At 44.9% G+C, this 18367-nt stretch overlaps 1 protein-coding gene and 1 long non-coding RNA gene across 5 annotated transcripts in view; one reads left to right on the plus strand and one right to left on the minus strand.

Annotated features, from left to right (window-relative positions):
- LOC308064925 lies at positions 1-5913 on the minus strand. Its single transcript, XR_013928596.1, has 2 exons — positions 5328-5913; positions 1-33 (listed from the first exon to the last, which is right to left on the minus strand). It is a non-coding gene; the product is annotated as an uncharacterized lncRNA (long non-coding RNA).
- The window catches only part of IFNGR1 (interferon gamma receptor 1), a 27208-nt gene continuing 11619 nt past the window's right edge, over positions 2779-18367 (plus strand). The window contains exons 1-4 of one of the 4 annotated variants that reach the window (XM_080390178.1): positions 2779-2996; positions 5892-5961; positions 17158-17272; positions 17675-17847. In XM_080390178.1, coding sequence (XP_080246304.1) covers positions 2949-2996; positions 5892-5961; positions 17158-17272; positions 17675-17847 — 406 coding nt within the window. In that variant the 5' untranslated portion in view covers positions 2779-2948. Of the gene's footprint in view, positions 2997-5349; positions 5371-5433; positions 5442-5891; positions 5962-6272; positions 6483-17157; positions 17273-17674; positions 17848-18367 lie in introns of those variants that run through there. The other 3 variants (XM_080390180.1, XM_080390181.1, XM_080390179.1) reach the window with 3 other exon arrangements.

An 18367-nucleotide genomic window follows, 5' to 3' on the forward strand; every position in this document is an offset into this window, starting at 1 on the left:
TTCTTAAAATGCTGGAATTGCTATTTCCCTCTGCTGGGTTCAATACACTTATAATTGGTTAGCCTGATAACTGATTAAAAAAAATATCTGATGCCATTGTCCACAGTCTTGAGCACACAGCTCAATAACAGCAGGTCTCCCAACACAATAAATAGAGAGTAAAGACCAAGTGTTTATTCTGGCTTCAGCTGATTTGCCAGTTTTCTGCCCCACCACTAGTTTATTGAATGTGCTGTAGTTCTTTTTAAACAGCAGAAGCATAAAACCAACAAATTATATCTAACAAAGTCTTAAGGCAACAAAGGATTGATAAATTTGGCAAGGCAGGTTCAAATGTAAAAGATGTTAAAAAAAAAATTGAAAACTAGTCTCTGTCATCTGAGATTTCTCCAAGACTTCTCACAGCAACACATGTCCATGGACAAGCCCAAAAGTATCCTGGCTCAGGGATACTCTCTTTCCCTGGGGGATCCTGAACTGAGCCCTACCCCATCTCAACTATATCTAAGGGTAACAGCATAACATTGTGTACAAGTGAGTATCTGGAAATCTTCAGCTTCTTCTTTCTGCTGTTAATCAACTGTAGGAGATCTATTGCAATGGCTGTTAAATTCTCTTTGGATGTTTGTGAAAAAGAAATGAAAGCTTGGCTGGTATCAGTACACACTGGCTTTTTAATGTGTTGATTTTTCTGTTTGACTCTACCTTCTTTTTCTGATACTTATTTCAATTGCAGTTTCTTTGTCCTCCTCTCTTCCCAGATAATAGAACTTGCTTCATCCAACACATATTCACATAACAAAATTTTCTGAGCAGCAGAATTTATGAAGCCTGGTTTCCTAGGAATTTATGGTGCTGATTTGCAAGTCCCATCCTCACATCATGTCCTCTACGATACCTTCACTAGGCAAAGTCAGCACTTCAAATGGCAAGTATGAGTTCTACACCTGCTGCTTGCCTCAGCAGTCCACATACATTGCACACCCAGTCAGATATCATGCTCTTGTGATTGTTGCCAAAGAGAATATATTGCATACCTTTCTCTCACTAGGAACTGTTTCTCAGATTACTTCAAAATAAAAATTAAAGGGCCTCTAATGAAGTAGGACTATCAGTATAACCTCAAATATTACAAGCATACACAAATTTCAGTTAGAATCCACTCAATCACAACGATTAAAAAATACCTTAAAGTTAGGTTCTTACTTTTTTCTTCATATCTTATTCTGTGTTATGTGTAGTGTTGAAAGTATCTTTGCCCATTCTCAGACCTCCACATTATTTATAATACAATTCTGCTTTTGAATAGTCTCCACATACATTTATAAGAAATGATACTTAATTTGCATAGAATTGATTAATGATTATCCTGTGTATATAAGATGGTTCTGCTATGCATTTTTAATCCCTGGGTACCATGCAGAGTTGCAGAATCTTGCATTGTGATACTTCACTCACGCTATGAAAATGTTTTTTAGAAACTCATAACATCCAACAAAACAGGTAATTTCAATTCTTTATTTTCTCCTCAGTAGGCTGTCAAACAACAGTGTGGTCTGTATAAGACTGATCTGCATAATAGAATAACTATAGCTCTTTAAAACACTATATGCAGTATCTCTAAAGCATAGCTAATATTTAGCAATTACTTTGCATGGGACTTTCCACATCAGACAGAGATATTGGATTAGTCAGAGAGAACAAAGGACTGAATATTTTTTCTTCTGAGACTGATCGTGGTGTTAGGCTATTTTATGAGGTGGGACTCTATCAGAAGACATTTTTGCACCTCGATTAATGGCACCCTTTTCCAGAAAGCTACAGAAGATATGATCTTTCTGGACTACAGTTCTACTCTTACGAGGCTGTCCTGGTTTCAGCTGGGATAGTCAATTTTCTTCTTAGTAGCTGGTGCAGCGCTGTGATTTGGATTTGGTGTGAGAACAATGCTGATAGCACACTGATGGTTTTGGTGTTGCTGGGTGACGTTTATACCAAGTCAAGGACTTTTCCATTCCTTGGGCCCTGTCAGCGAGAGGGCTGGAGGGGCACAGGAAGCTGGGAGGGGACACAGCCAGGACAGCTGACCCCAACTACGCAAAGGGATATTCCACACCATATGATGTCATGCTGAGTGTATAAACTGGGGAAGAAGAAGGAAGCGGGGGACATTCAGTATTACGGTGTTTGGCTTCCCGAGTAGCCATTACACTGACGGAGCCCTGCTTCCCTGGGGATGACTGAACACCTGCCTGCCCAGGGGAAGTGGTGAACGAATTCCTTGCTTTGCTTTGCTTGTGTGTATGGCTTTTGATTTTCTTATTAAATTGTTCTTCTCTCCACCCTTGAGTTTTACATTCCTTTCCAATTCTCCTTCCCATCGCTCCGGGTGAGGGCAAAGTGAGCGAGCGACTGTGTGGTACTTAGTTACCAGCTGGGGTTAAACCATGACAGTCCTTTTTTGGCACCAAACGTGGGGCTCGAAGGGTTCAAGATAATGGCAGATTTGATTGGAATGTGTTATTTCTAATTTATAGCTGTTATTGCTGTTTAGCTATTAATCATCGCGTTTTGGTGTTTGCTATGGGGCTTGCTTGCCTTACTGTGTATTAGAGTCTAGCACTTAGAGACTGCTTTTTGCTTTCGCTGCTTGCTGTCCTGCTGTCCTGCTTATCATCTTACTGCACTGTGCCCGGGAACATTGTGATAACAGCCATGGGAACGTGCCTGGGCTGGCAGGTGGCCAGGGCATCGCTGCTGTTTCTGTGCTGCTGTACTGGACAGGCTGAAACTCCAGCGTGAACCTGAGTTGAAGGGACTGTGACCTGTGGATAAGTCCACATGGGAGCAGGACACCCCAAAGCCCCTGTGGCCGTGAATCAGTCCATGCCTGAGCAGGTACATCTTGGAGTGCCTGTGGCCATGGTGATATCTGTGCCGCAGCAGGTATGCCTCTGAAGAACTTGTGGCCCAAGGACAAGTCCAGGCTGAAGAAGGTACATCTCAAAGTATCTGTGGCTGTGGATAAGTCCACGCTACAGCTGAAGCATCTGTGGCTCTGCATGAGGTCATGCTAGATCACCTCAAAGTGTGTGGTCATGGATAAGCCCATGACAGAGCAGGTACGGCCCTGGAGGGATTTCAACCAGGAATAAAGCCATGCTGGAGCTGATTGACTTCTGAAGGGACTGTGGCTGTGGGTAAGGCTATGCTGCAGCAGGTATTCCCCTGGAGAGAGTGTAGTTCATAGCCAAGGCTCCACTTGGAGCAGGTACAACCCTAAGGGACTGCAGTCTGTGGATAAGTCCAAGCCAGAGCAGGGGCCAGGGGAGGAGTTAATTGCAATGTTAAACCCTATGGGCTGGTCCAAAGGGACTAGGGGTGGAGACTGTAATGGATATACCTTTAAATTGTTTTAATCCATGGTTTGAGTTTCATGTTATAAGAATGACTATAGCAGCAACTACCTGAACCATTGGAGGACAAGCCTTACAAGAAGCAGTGCAAGTGACCTGAGCTGGGCTTTTGCTTTTCTTATTAAATTGTTCTTCTCTCCACTCTCGAGTATTACATTCCTTTCCCATTCTTCTCCCCATCCCTCCGGGTGAGGAGGAGTGAGCGAGCAGCTGTGTGGTACTTAGTTACCACCTGGGGTTAAATCACTACAGAGGTCTAGATCAGAAACAAATATACAGAAGTTCACAATGGCATTGCACAGAGCTTTTGACTGTACTATGATTTTGTTTATAATGCTTGTCTTTTCCATGCTCACAGAAGGACATACTTAGATAGCCTTTCCTTACCTCTTGTGGTGAGTTGACCCTGGCTGGATGCCAGGTGCCCACCAAAGCTCCTCTATCACTCCCCTCCTCAGCTGGGCAGGGGAGAGAAAATACAGTGAAAGGCTCATGGGTTGACATAAAGACAGGGGGGTCATTCACCAATCACCATCACAGGGAAAACAGACTCAGCTTGGGGAAATTAGTTTCATTTAATACCAATCAAACCAGAGTAGGGTAATGAGAAGTAAAACCAAAACTTTAAAACACCTTCCCTTCACCCCTCCCTTCTTCCCAGGCTTAATTTTACTCCTGAATTCTCTCCCTCCCCTCCTCAGCAGCTTGTGCAGGGGGACAGGGAATGAGGTGTGTGATTAGTTCATCACACATTGTCTCTGCTGCTCCTTCCTCCTCAGGAGGAGGACTCCTCACCCTCTTCCTCTGCCCAAGCATGGGTTCCCTCCCACAGTTTGCCATCCTTCAGGCACAGACTGCTCCAGGGTGGGTCCCCCACGGGGTCACAAGCCCTGCCAGGACCTTGCTCCAGCTGGGCTCCTCTCTCCACGGGTCCACAGGTCCTGCCGGGACCCTGCTCCAGCATGGGCTTCCCACGGGTCACAGCCTCCTTTGGGCATCCCCCTGCTCCAGCGTGGGGTGCCCCCATGGGCTGCAGGTGGCTATCTGCTCCACCGTTAACCTCCATGGGCTGCAGGGGCACAGCCTGGCCCACCATGGCCTTCACCAGGGTCACACTGTGACACCTACCTTAGGCACACTGTCAGCCCTTGATATGACTGTCAGAATACCTAATGTTTTATCTAGGGCTAGTGATTCCTTGTTCTCACTTACTTTTGTGTAAAATACTATTTCAATCATAGAAACATTTAGATTGGGAAAGACCCTTAAGATCATCAAGTCCAACTGTTAACATAACACTGCCAAGTCCAACACTAAACCTTGTCCCCAAGCGTCATGTCTGCACTTTTAAATACCTCCAGGGGTGGTGACTCAGCCACTTCCCTGGGCAGCCTGCTCCAATGCTTGACAACCCTTTTGGTGAAGAACTATTCTATAACATCCAATCCAAACCTCCCCCGGTACAGACTGAGGCCGTTTCCTCTCATCCTAGTTAGAAAGTATCATGTAAGCATGCCACCATTCAGGAAGGTAAAATCCATATGCCAGCAAGCGGCCAATATTTCAATCAAGACAGTTAAGCATGTGCTGGTTGTAAAGCTCATGACCGCACTCACGTTAAGTACAAAGGTCAGCCTGTGACTGTAGCATTGCTACATAGTGTGAGTATAGTTTCTCAATCCATTTCCTTCTTGGCTTTTTAACCCATGTTGACCCTACACCCCACACCACCACCTCATCACCTGTGGGACACCATCGTTTCTGAGACTGCAGCTGTGAGGTGTTCTTCTTCAGCACCCAGTGCTGGCTTGTGATCTCCCCTCTCCTTACTACTCATTCCTGCTCACACAGCAAATTGTTCTGTCTTCTCAATTTTGCAAATGCAGATGCAAGAAAGCAATTGCTCCATACCTTTCTCCAGGAATTGAGACAAAGTCTGAGACAGGAAATGAAGGTGAGGGAGCGGCTGAAGTTAACATTTTCTGTGAGAGGTGTGACAAAGAGGAAGCATGACGACTCTGGCATGTAACTGTTTCCTCCTTTCTGTCTCTGAAAGCTTGGGAAGAAGCGTGGGTGTCAGGGATCCTTCATGCTGTCTCCATTTTAGTCTAGAAAAAACGTTATCTGCAGAACCTCTGGCAGGAGCTTAAAAAGCTGCTACATTCTCCTTACAGCTGGGGAGGTGTGTGGCAGAGGAGGTTTCTTCTGCGTCCTCCTCCTTAGCTGACCCAGGGTAGCCCTGAGGCTGGGTGGTTAAGGTGCTGAATTATCTGGCACTGGGACACGGGGTGGGAAGCACAGCAACAGGAAGGCAGAAAAAGCTGCAATCTCCATCTTGCTTGGCAGCACTTCATTTAATTGTTTTAAATGCATGTCAATGTAGGTTATTTGTAAGGAAGAACAAAAGCTCTCGGCATAAATTAGGATTCCTCTATGTGTAGGAACGCAAAGAACTGTTTCTGAAAAACTCCACAGGATGAACACTCTGTGTTTATGAAGAAACGGGGAGGCAGCAGAAGTCTCTTTCAGCGGCTGGGGCCCACAGGTATGGCACAGCATTGGCACTTCAAAACAATCCATAAAACAAGGCCAGGGCACCGCGGAGGCAAAAGGCCTCACTGCCGCCACTGTGGCCCAAGGGCCACCGCCAGGCTACTGTCCTCCCCTGCCCGGTCGGCCCTGCCCTGCCCCTGCCCTGGCCCTGCCCGGCCGGCACTGCCACTGCCCCTGCCCCTGCCCCTGCCCCGGCACTGCCCTGCCCCTGCCCCTGCCCGGACGGCCCCGCCCCAGCCCCAGCCCCCGCCCCGCCGCCGCCGGGCCCTCCCCCGCCCGGCAGTGACCCTCGGCCCCGCCGCTTCCCGCGGGGAGCGCAGTGCGCAGGCGTCGCAGCGCCGCCGGGCCGAGGGGATCGCGGTGCGGCGCGGGAGCACGAGCCGGAGCCGCCTCCGCGCGCTCGCCGCCAGCCGCCGCCGGGCGCTATGCGGGTGCCGCTGGCCCTCCTGGCGCTCGCGGCGCTGCTGGCGCTCCGGCGGAGCGCGGCCTCCCGCGGGGAGCAACGGTCTGCAGGTAACGGGCTGGGACGGGGGCCCGGGCCGGGCCGGTATAGGCGGGCCGGCGGCGCGGGTCCCGTGAGGGGAGCGGAGCGGGGCGGCGAGCCCGGAACTGGTGGCGGCATCGGGGCCCTGCCCTATCCCGGAGCGGCTGGAGACCGAGTGCCGCCGGGGCTGCGTCGCTGCCGCCGCCCTGCCTGCGCGGGTGCGGGAGGGGGCGCAGGGTCCCGCGTGTCCAGCCGGGAGCGGGGCGGCGGCGGGGCGCCAGGCCGTGCTGTGTGCAGCATCGCCCCGCTCGCCGGGTGCTGTGCCGCGCTGTCCCGCCGGGGTGAGGCGGCGCCGGCTGAGCTCGCCCGCGGCGGCGAGGTTAGGCTTTGCCGTGGAAGATCTGCTGACATGCAAATCGGCTCTGGTGGCGCGGCACCCTCGCCGCGTTGGGAGCGTGTCGCTGCTGTCTGGGGGTGGTTACAGCCGAACCCCGACTTTGTCAGGGTGCCCGTTACAAGTGGTTACAGCCCTCTGCTGTGAGGTGGCAGATACTCGTTGTTATTTCAGGTGTTTGTACGTTTTGTCACGTAAAGCAGGAGCAGGGTGTGCTTCGAATAGGCCTGCAGCACTGTGTTTTATAAACGCCAATGTCCGAAGAAGCAGAGAAATTGGGAATTTCAGTGCAAAGATGGGGAGTGCAAGACCGGGGAGGCCAAACGAGGCATCAGGGTTATGGCCGTGACCACAGGGGAGGGGGGACCCTTCGGCCAAGCACTGAGTGGGCAGGGGGCGGAGCTGCCGGCGAGGAGCAGCGGTTTTTCTCTGGGCAGAGTTGTTGCAAGTAAATTATGAAAGAAACACTCTGGTTGACAAGACTGGAACAGCTCATTAAATTCCGAGATTGCTGTCTAACAGCTCAGGTTAAAAGAGAACATGTATTGAGTTTTCAGCAATACTGAGAGCTGTTTACAGGGTGGTGCATGTTATGCCCTTCATGAAAGGACTTGAAATTGTGTCCACACATAGATAAATGCAGCAGTACTCTCCTGCTGCTAGCAGTTGGTTGCAGAAACTCCGATTATGCTCCCAGGTGCCTTGGACTCTGCAAATGCGTAGTACGGGTTGATTGGGACTTGGTGCGGTTTGGATCCATGCTCAGCTGAAGTGACTGAACTCTGTTGCTGCTGGGGCTGGGCCACCCTGTGTGGGACTTCAGAATACTGCTTAGGTTTACCTGATGTGGACTAGGAACAGTAAAAATGGTAATCTGTCAGCTGACTTGTGCCTTGGTAGTTTACATCTGGAGTGTTTAGTTTGTTCGACTTGGTGGCTGGTTGTTAACTATGAAACCTTGCAGGGAAACTTTTTTTTCCCACATTTTAGCAGTAGGGAGGCTTGATAAGTTAAATACTGTCTTTTGAGACTGGACTTCACCTCTTTTAAGAGCCTGCTTTTATAGCTAATAGAATATGCTACTTTTACATTGTATTAAGCAGTTTCAAGGTAAAAACGCAATACCAGTCAATCAGCTGCTGTAAAACAAATCTGCTGTAGTCCAGCCTAGTTCAGCACAAGAGTTGCCTTGCTGTAAGACCTATGGTGCAGTCGGTATGGCGAGCTGCAGAGCAGCAAAAAGCTCACTTTTCTGCGTATGAGTGCAGCACACCCTCAGGTGAAAAGAGCAGAATATACTGTGGAGTTAACTCTGCTTTGTGTCTTCAAAACCTTTCATGCTGACTTGCATTCAGGTTGGCCACAGCTTGTATAACCGTACCCTTCAGAGACTTCATCACTTAAGCAAAAACTTAACTTTTTAGTGAACAAAAACATTATGAAGGGAATTTAGTAGATACTGCTGTGTATTAGCTGAATGAAAATGCTGGTTATGTCTGTAATGATGAACTAATACCATGTCCTTACTTCATTATTACATGGATGCAAACAGAAGTGCTGGCTTATACTGAAAGGATGAAAGTAGACGAGGAATTCTGAAGCATGTTTATGATTCTTGCCTTTGCAATGATACAGTGATACCATTCTTAAGTTTTAGTAGGGCTTCCGGTGTGTCAGTTATGTAATACATATCTTAAGGCTGAGTGTGCAACGAGGAAATACTGTGTCAACTTCATCTTCTGTTGTGGGAGACAATTTTCCTTAGAAAAGCCAGACAAGGTAACAGCAGTTGTCTGAATAGCTGAACACCCTCTGCCTTCCCTACAGCTGAGTGCTTAACGAGCCTTCCTTGGTAGGCCTGTGACTCATCAGTGGAGCTCCGGGCTTGTTGATGGGAACTCTGTCTGCATTTAAATATCCTGGAAGAGGAGGTCCCTGGACAAGGTCAAAGTAGTAGGAGGAAGGTTTGAGACTGTGGTAGCAGTTCAGGTGCTGTTTGCACATTGAAAGCCAGATTTCCACGGAGGTGTGTGTGCTTCGGTTTTGCAGGTGACTTCATGTGGTGTGTGATGATCTTGGTGGTCTTCTTGATTTGTTCTTTTATAGGTCAGATTATCGGCGGTTATAGCAGTTGTCTGTCCAGCTGCAAACAAACACAAATCAGATGGCAGAAAGTGCTGTATTTAGATATTGTCTGTTATAATGATTTCTCAGGTGTAATAAAAGGGAAGAATAGTCATAAAATAGAGAATACAATATTTAGCTTCTGCTGTTTCAATAGTTGTTAAAATGTGACTTGTGTAACTTACTGTGGCTTTTTTAAGATGGTGATCTGGGTCTGCCTCTCTTCACAGTACAGCATACCACCTTGTGGAGGTTTTTATCATAAACTATGATTTTTAAAAGCCCCATGGAACAGTGTCAAACCTCTGAGTACCGAGGAAATAAAAAGCTATTTTAAATAGAAGCTGTAAAAATGAACTAAATACTATGTATAGTGTTTGTTCCTGATTCTTGTGAAATCATTTAAGTTCATTTTGCTAAATATTTAAAAAACTACTAGCTTTAAATTTTACCCTTGTCTTTATGCTCCCTTCACTTGTAAACCAAGTGTCATTTCCTTTTTGAATTTAAGATCTTTTGAGAACTTCTGGTAGAGCCTTCTGTGTAGAACTGCTGTTAAATGCACTAATTTAAGTTTGTTTTTTGTAAATTTGTTAAGGAGGTACTGTCAAGGTATAGAAGTGGCATTACAAGAGAAGAGTGTATTTGGTTTCTTTTGGAGGGGTGAAGGCAAGCATGCACAAACCTTTCCACATGTGCTGCGTGCTGCAGCCTCTTAGAAGGCGGCCAGGCATGTAGCAGGAAAAATATTCTTCAGTACATTACTTCTTGGTGTTTACCAGTCTGTCGAGCTTCTGCTGAAGCCAGCCACAGGTGGTCTCTCTCCTCCAGCAGTCTGACAAGGGCAGGATCAGGGCTGTTCCTTCAGTGCTGGCCTGTCAGAAGTGCACGGTGGAGATGGATGGACGCTAACCCAGGCGTGCTGCCCTGAAGAGGAAGGTGGCAGTGGGCAGAGCCCCCCCTCTGCCATTTCCCATTGTTCCCCAGGGCAAGTGGTTGGTGTTCTTGCAGCCTGTGCTGAGCACCAACCTTTCCTGCTGAAATTCTGTCCCGTGGTTCTGGGCAGTGCCCCTAGCTCTCTTCTGCCTCCCAGATGCCTGTACTCTGCTTTACTACAGGCCAATTTTGTTTGATTCACGACAGATTGAAGTGGGGCTCTAAATGATTGAAGAGGACTATTCAAGAAGGAAATGCAGCTTTCAGAAACAGGCAGTTCTTTCTATGTGCTGTTTTTCACCCTTAGCACAGACTTGCTGCTCTCTGAATCCATTTTTAGGGTATTGGCTGCCTTTTTGCCACCTTTTTTTTTTTTTCGTTGTATATTGCTGCAGAGTCCTGCAGAACCATTCTCAGGTAGTGCAGATGTGTCTGTCTTCTCTGTCAGTGCTGGTGAGAGCTAAGGATGATCACTTTTTTAGATTTGTGTAGTCAGCAAAGCTGCTACCCTTCTTGGGTGCAGTTAAAGTGGTTATGTGAGCTCAGATGGAGCACAGGGCATATAGTCAAGGTGCACAGGTTTTTCCAGTCAGGGACCCCAAAGGGACTGATTTGTTAGCATTGTATCTGGCTGTCTTGTAACAGACTAAGTGGTGATTTTCCCACTTGGCATGAATCCACAGCAAAGCAAAGTTCAAACTGTTGTCCCTCTTGGTCTATTGAAATGGCTTAAAACTGTTTTCCTATGATGTATCACTTGGGGTTTATAAGGATTTGTTAGTTTTTTGTGGAAATCCAAAAAAGGAGCAGACTTTGAAAAGATGTTTTTCGGTTTTTGTTCACAGTTTGACTTCTTAAGCTTTCAATTTGTGCTTTCAGTCTGTATTTTAGTGCCTAAATGATGTTTAATAAGAACATGCAACTTGAACTCTGTGGTTCTTTAAGTCGCTGGTGTCTCAGATAGCTAGATAGCCGTTCCATAGTGTCTGCATTGTGGACTTATCAGGCCCTGTTCTGTTATACACGTTATTGCACTTCCAGTTAAATTCTGCTTCTGTGAACAGTGGTGACAAATGCCTCTATGTATACAGTAATACCTCATGGCCTCTGTCAGAATAAGAGAATGAACTTTGGCATTGCACAAGATACAAGCATCAGTTTAGAAGCTGTCTCATTTTTACATCTCAGAAATGGCCTGTTCTCCAGTTAATTGATTTAAATTTTTTGCTGTTGGGTGATGCATTGTTGAGCCTCAGTGAACAGGTGGGACATATACATACATCAAAAAATGTTAAGCCTTTCTGTATGTGGTTTAAAAATAGATGCTATTGAATATATGGCTGCTTCAAATTTGTCTTTCACGAGTGCTTTCCATAGGTGGTAGTATTGAGTAACATTCATATAGCGAACAAGATAGTCTAGTTTCAAGCTGGTACAGAAATCTTTCTTTGGTTTCATGTGTCTGACCCTGTTCAGGTTTGTGGAAGACGTGGAGTGTGGTGGTTTTGACTTGGGGAAGTGAATGTACAAAACAAGACAAGTTAGACTTGCCTTGTAGATAAAAACAAGTATTTTTTGGTTTGATGGGTGCTTTTGAAGCAGAACTATATCATATATTGTTTGCAACTGGTGGATTAGTTCTATGAGTTATCTTCCTCAGTCTTCGAAGATGCAACTAAGTATGCTTGTTTCTGTTACTGTGGGGAAAAAAAACAACCCCCCCAAAAAAACCCTTAATTTTTTTAGCAGCCTGAAATCAAGCAGCAGATATTGCAGTAAAACAAAAGCCTTTTGGTGGCATTTGGTTTTTAATTTCCTCCCACATGTATTTCCTTCCTGTCTGCTATGCAAGTTTGCTGAAGATGTAAATGTCTCAGACTTAAATACATTAGTTAACTGCACGTTGAGAAGGTACTTGATAATATATATTCACACACACAACCCCCCACAGTAGTCACACCTGCTGAGGTCTTGGCCACCAATATGGGAGCAGAGGTCTGGGTTGTTTGTATATGAGGAAATAAGTATTCATGCCTCTGAGTTGTGTATGTCGATTATAAACTGATGCAAGTGTGAATTTGCAGAGATAAACCGTGTGGTTGCATTCCCACATCTGCTCTCTACTAAATGTTCAACTTCTGGCATTCCCACATCTGTTCTCTATTAAATGTTCAACTACTGGGTCACCCTGTGATCATGCTTGTTTGCTTCCACCCCTCCCTTACTCCTATCCTTTACTTTCCAACATTCCAATTCTTTAACATTTTTTTAAGGAGTACTATAAGAAATTAAGCATACTTGGATTTTGAGGATAATCTGACTGGTATACCTTTGCCTCTTATTCCTTTATTCTTTGGACGTAGGGCTGCTGTTTGAAGTTCCTCTTACATTGTTCCTCAGTGCACATATACAATTTAATTTCTGTATTTCTGTGAGAAAATTGTTCTTGCTGACGTCTTTCCTTTGTCAGCCACTATTGCAGTTTTACAAGGCAAGGTGAACAGAGCTAACTGTGGATGGAAATCACTGCATTTGAATTTTGAACTGGAGGCAAGCTAGAGCTTTAGTAATACATCATGATGTGAATTTCTTCTCACTGTTTCCACGCTTATTTTCTCACTGTTTGAATTTGCATGCTAAGTGTTGCTGCATTTATGCTTATTATAAATTAGGAGTTTCATGTTTAAAGATGCCCATTGTGGCACTAGTCACTATAATCTTTCTGCAGTTGTGCCTGCTGAACAACATAGAGCGTAACGTGTTTCAAAAATTAATGCTTTTTTATGGGTTAAGTAAAACAGTGTTCACATTGCAGCATTATAACTGGAAAAATGCAGAAATACCATCAATGAAGATCTGAAAATCTGCAGTGTTCTCTATGGTCTGTAGTCTTGACGCTGGAGTAGAATGGAGGCAGGGGTGTCCCAGGGCTCTGTCTCTGTGCTGGCTGGAGGAAGAACCATTAGCGGTCAGATGGGCAGCCTGAGTAAAGGGGCTGTGAGCTGAACAATGAAGACCACTTGATAGGCTAGGGAGGGCAAGCAGGGGAGATAACAAATCTGAAGAAAGGGACTGGAGTTGCCTGTCCACGGGGTTAAAAGGTGACCTTCATGGGTGATGCAAAGTTGATCCATTTTCCATGTCTGTTTTGAGGTCTGTTGGTCTGAACTATTGCAGTGCTGAGCAGTCACTTCTACATCTTAAGCTGCTGTCACTTGCGTGAAGCTTCTGTATATTATTGCTGAATTACCTGAAGGGTAAGGTCCTTGGTCACTCATATTGGTTAGGCGAGGTTTGCAGGTAGGGGTAGTCTTCTGTGAAAATAACCAGTGTAATTAGGGAAAGGAGATGAGTTTTCAGGCTTTTTTTGGCTTTAAAGTAGAACCAGAAAATCTCAAAAATAAATACAAGCGAGAACAATTTACATTTGACTTTACTACATATCCGTTAGACCACTTGATAGATGGCAGGGCTGGTACCTCTAGAGAGTAAGGGAAGTGGTGGATGGAGTAATAAGGTGTCATCCCTTAGAAAAAGAGGGAGATAATTCTTGGCTTGTGAAACAGAGAGAGGTTAATGTGGTGAGAGGAGGTGTGCTATAAACCTATGTCTTGACTGGCTTTTGTTTGTAAGTAGAGTTAGAACTTTTAGCTTCTCAACTCGTGCTGAAAGGTGCCCTTTAGGTCTATCTGGAGGATATGGAGTGAAAGATCTGAGAGGGAGATAGTGCTTTGACTGATTTGATCACTGAAAGAAAAGTTGTTAAGAGCGAGGATGAAAAAGATAAGCTGATGGTGTGTGTAAACTCGTTCCTGTAAGTGATCAAGGCCAACTCGTAGTGCGTAGTGCTGTTGGAGATCTTGACGTGGTGATGATGTTCCTGATGGCTGTTAAGGTGGTTTATGTGGTGGCATAGTTGTGAAGAAAGTTGTCTTTTCATGATGAAGGCTTGTTTTCTGCTAGTTCCTTTGTAGTCTCAGAGCTGGAGCACGTGAAAAATAGCCTCTGGATGGAATTAGGTCAAATAGTCTGTCATGGAGCTGCAGGGGCCTGACTTGGTAGATGCTTTTTATTCTAGTTGGTCAGTCAGCATTCACAAGTATTTCAGAGTATTGCATTCCCATGGCACTACTCTCCCAATTCATACTTGTGCCCAGTGTTACTCCATCCCAGGTGCAGAATCTGGCAGTTGGACTTGTTAAATTTTCATTCCATTAATCATTGCCCAATGCTCCAATCTATCTGGTTCCCTCTGTAAGGCATCTTGTGCCTTGTGACAGTCAACAGCACCTCCCAGTTTAGTATCGTTGGCAAATCTGCTAATGGTGCATTCAGCTGCTGCATTCAGATCTTTGGTAAAAATTTTGAACAGAACAGACCCTAGAATTGAGCCCTGAGGAATACCGCTGGTGACCGGTTGCCATCCAAACATAGCCCCATTCACTACACTCCTTCAAGCCCTGCCATTCAGCCAGTTCTTCTTCCAGAGCACCAGGTACCTGCTCATCTTGCAGGTGGACAATTTGTCCAGAAGAGTGCTGAGGGACGGTATCGACAGCCTTACTAAAATCCAGAAAAACACTTTATCTACTGCTTTCCCTTCATACACTAGACGGATGACTTTATCATAGAAAGATATTGCATTAGTTAAACAGGACTTCCCTTTTCTGAACCTGCATTGACTGTGCTTGATGATTGTATAGTTCTTTAAACGTCTTTCAGTAGCACCTGGTATGATCTTTTCCATAATTTTCCAGGTACTGAGGCTGGACTAAGAGGTCTGTAGTTTCTTGGGTCTTTTCCTCATGCTGCTCTTGTAAATTGGAATAGTGTTGGCTAGCTTCCAGGCAGCAGGGACCTCCCCAGACCTTTGGTAGATCCAGAGGGGTCCTATTGTAACATCGGCTAGCTCCTTCAGTGCTCTGGGGTGAATCCCATCAAGCCGTATGGATTTGTGGACATTCAGCCGATACAGCTGTCCCCTTAACGATTTCAGTGTCCACAAACAGTGAAACACTGTTGCTGCACTCAGGATCTTTGACTCAGAGGACTGGGCATCCCAAGGTCTGTCAGTATTATTACAAGACTGAGGCAAAAAAACCCTCAACATTGAATGCCTCTGCTTTTTCTTATCCCTGTTAGCCAGGTGACCATCTTCAACAAGTATTGGTCCAATGTTTTCCTCGGACCTCCAATTGCTATTAATGTACTTAAAAATGCCTTTCTTGTATCTGAAACAACATGCCAGTTTTAACTCTAGTTCAGTATTGGCCTTTTGTGTCTTGTTCCTATGAACCATGGCTCTGTAATCTTCCTGCAAAGATTATTTGTTTCCAGAGATTGTGCAATTTCTTTTTCCTCAGGAGCTCTAAAAGGAGTTCCCTGTTCAGCCAGGCTCATCTGCCCTGCTTCCTATGACACCATGGGATTGCCCGCTCCTTCTAAAAGATGAATCTTAAAAAAGATCTAAAAGAAGCCTGCTGCTTGTAAAAGATGAATCTTAAAAGCTGACCAGCACTCATGGACCCCCAGGCCCTCAAAAACAGATTCTTGGGGAACACTGCTAAGTGGCTCCCCGAGTAGCTTAGTTTTCTCTCCTGAAATCACAGGTAGCAACTGTATGTGCAAAATAAAACAAAAGTGTGGGGATGGGAGGAAGAAAAGGGAGGAGAAAGCAGAGTGGTATATAATTGCATAACTATAAACGTGCATAAAAGTCATGTAGCTTCTACTGGCTGTTCAGATGTGTTCTGAGATTTCATTTTCACTCTTGTTAAGCATAGTTTTATTTGTATAATAGTACAAAAAAGTAAAATTATGTAAGGCTTACTACAGTGTGCCTTAAAACTAAATGTTTGAAGGAAGATTTGTGTGCTTTGACACCTCTTCTGTCAACTTGTCACCTTTTTTTTTCTTGTGGTTGAGAATTTGATGATTGTGTTCCTTTTTTCCAGTAACTGAAATACCACTTTTGTAGCTATTGAAACGTAACTAAACCACAGCACCATTTGCAGAGTAATGTATGTTACGTGTGTCAAATCTTCGTGGTTAATAGCGTATTTCAGCCTCTGTGTATTACTTTCCATAGAGTGTTCTCTGTGGTCTTGTTCTCAAGATGTGAAAATTGTTTACTTTCCCCTCAATATATCACAGAGTGAAATTGGAGCAGTTGCTTTGTGTACAAACAGCAGCCTAGAGCAGGTCAAATATGAGTTACCAGTCATCATTTTACAAATGCTGTATCAAGAGAATATTAAGGATGCCAAATCAGACATTGAGAAGCTAAGAAGTAACAATTAAAATAATTTGTGACCTTCACTTTCTTCTTCCTCCTTCTGAACACCATGTGACAGCCTTCCATAGGTAGAACACCGTGTAGTTTTCCTTCCCCTGCAGCTGCTCCCTCCATATCCCTGCCACTGTCGGTGCTTAGAACAAGAGCTTGGTGTATGGGGGAAACATCAGTGCTGCTTTTTATTCTTGTATTGCTTACCTAGTTGCCTCTGACTTTGTTTACTAAATGTACTTCAAATGCTTCCCTGTATATGGAACTGCGTTGGAGCTTCAGCGTTCAAATTCCTTACAAATGTTAGTATTTTTATCATCACAGCTTTCTAAAAATATTGCTGGAGTGGTAGAAATGGCATTGTCAGAAATTCACCTTGAATCCAGGCTTTCCCCAGCAGGCCTGTTGTCTGTTGGCAAGGCAGTCAGGAGATGGTCTGTGCTCCAGGATAGTCCTGCTCAATCCTGCCCTGATACTGCAGCTTTGGTGTGTCTGTCTTCTCCCCGCTCCCAACCCCTCAATTCAGTTTCTGAAGAGCAAGAGAAGTAGAGAAATCTACAGGAGCTGGGCTCATCTCCTCTAACTTCAGTAAATTCATACTGTCGGTCTTGCTGGTGTATCTGTGTAATATCAACATAGGGGTATAATTGTCACAGCTTATCAACCTGATACGGGCTATCTGATGGACTTGCTTTCAGTGGGCCCGGTTTATCTGAGGTTCTGGGTTGCGGACAGGAAGCAAGCTGTCTCTGTAGGAGAGAAGAACAATAAATCAGCTTGCAGGGCCCATATGTGTTTGTACTGGTGACAAACTAGTTCATTTGGGGGGAAGTATTTGTGATTTTTATGTCTTAATTTTTCCAAATATTGCCTTTTCCAAATAATCTAGAAATATATTTGGTTCTTATTTTTGACTAGGTCTGTTATCAAAGTGCGATTTTTTTTTTTTTTCTATTTCTTCCAGTGCCTTTACCAACACAGATTGTAGTAACATCTGAAAATTTCAAAACCATCTTATATTGGCAATACCCACCTATGTCTGAAACTCCTCGTTTTATTGTGGAAATCAAACCTTACTCGTAAGTTCTTATTCTTATTTCCTGTACCTGATGTTCTCTAGAAGCGTATAAAAGCAATCTGTGCATGGTAAATTCTTTTATTTCTGTGTGGGGAAGTCATTAGGGTGAAGGTTACGTAAGTGTAAAATAAAGCAAAATTTGTCAAGTGACGGGATGGTTGAGGCTGGCAGGGACCTCTGGAGGTGTCCAGCCCCCTGTTTGAGCACGTTAGCCTAGAGCCAGGTTGCCCAGGACCGTGTTCAGATGGCTTTTGAATATATTCAGGGATGCAGACTTCACAACCTCTCTGGGCAACCTGTGCCAGTGCTTGGTCACCCTTATAGATATTTTGTCACAGGCAGTGTATTGTACAATGTTGTGCAGCTGAAATTGTATTAACTATTACTTGATCTGTTTCTACAGTTTAGGTCACTATAAGATCATCTCCACGTGCATGAACATTTCAGCTCATTTTTGTGATCTCTCAAGGGAAATAAATGAGCCTTTTGCCTCTTACTGGCTTCGAGTTAAAGCTGTTGTTGGGTCACAACAGTCTGACTATGTTGAGACGAGTGAATTTATTTTGAAAAAGCACGGTAAGTTCCATCATAAACTAAACCTTGTAATATTTTCCCTAAATTTAAAAAGGTAGTAATTATCCTATTTGCTGTATTATTTTGTCTCATTTGGGAGTACCAGAAAGTCAGGATTCCAGGATGAAATAAAGTATGGTGGTTGTTCAGTAGGAACTTCTGTAGTTCTGCTTCTGTAAGGACTTGTTAGCCCTGTCACTGCAGCATCTGGATATTTTTTTCAAAACTTCTAAAGGCAAGAAGGTAATGCTGATGGTGCACTCTTGTCCATCCTTCCCATATTCTTGCTTGATGTCCCAGACACCAGTTTATGGTAGGGAACTGCCACTGGGAGCTGTGGACCTTTAGGTATCACTGAAGTAATATTCAGGTGGTTGGTGATGCCTTGCTTGACACTATAATCCGATGTACTGACAGCTTTGGGTGTCTAGATGCTATCCAGAAGCTATGGGAGTCCACTGTAGCTGAATAAGTAACAGTTACTCATTGTTCACATGAACCCTTTGGGCTGCTTTGGGAGAAA

Source organism: Falco punctatus (genome assembly GCF_963210335.1).
Source record: "Falco punctatus genome assembly, chromosome: 5".
In the NCBI taxonomy this organism is placed as follows: Eukaryota; Metazoa; Chordata; class Aves; order Falconiformes; family Falconidae; genus Falco; species Falco punctatus.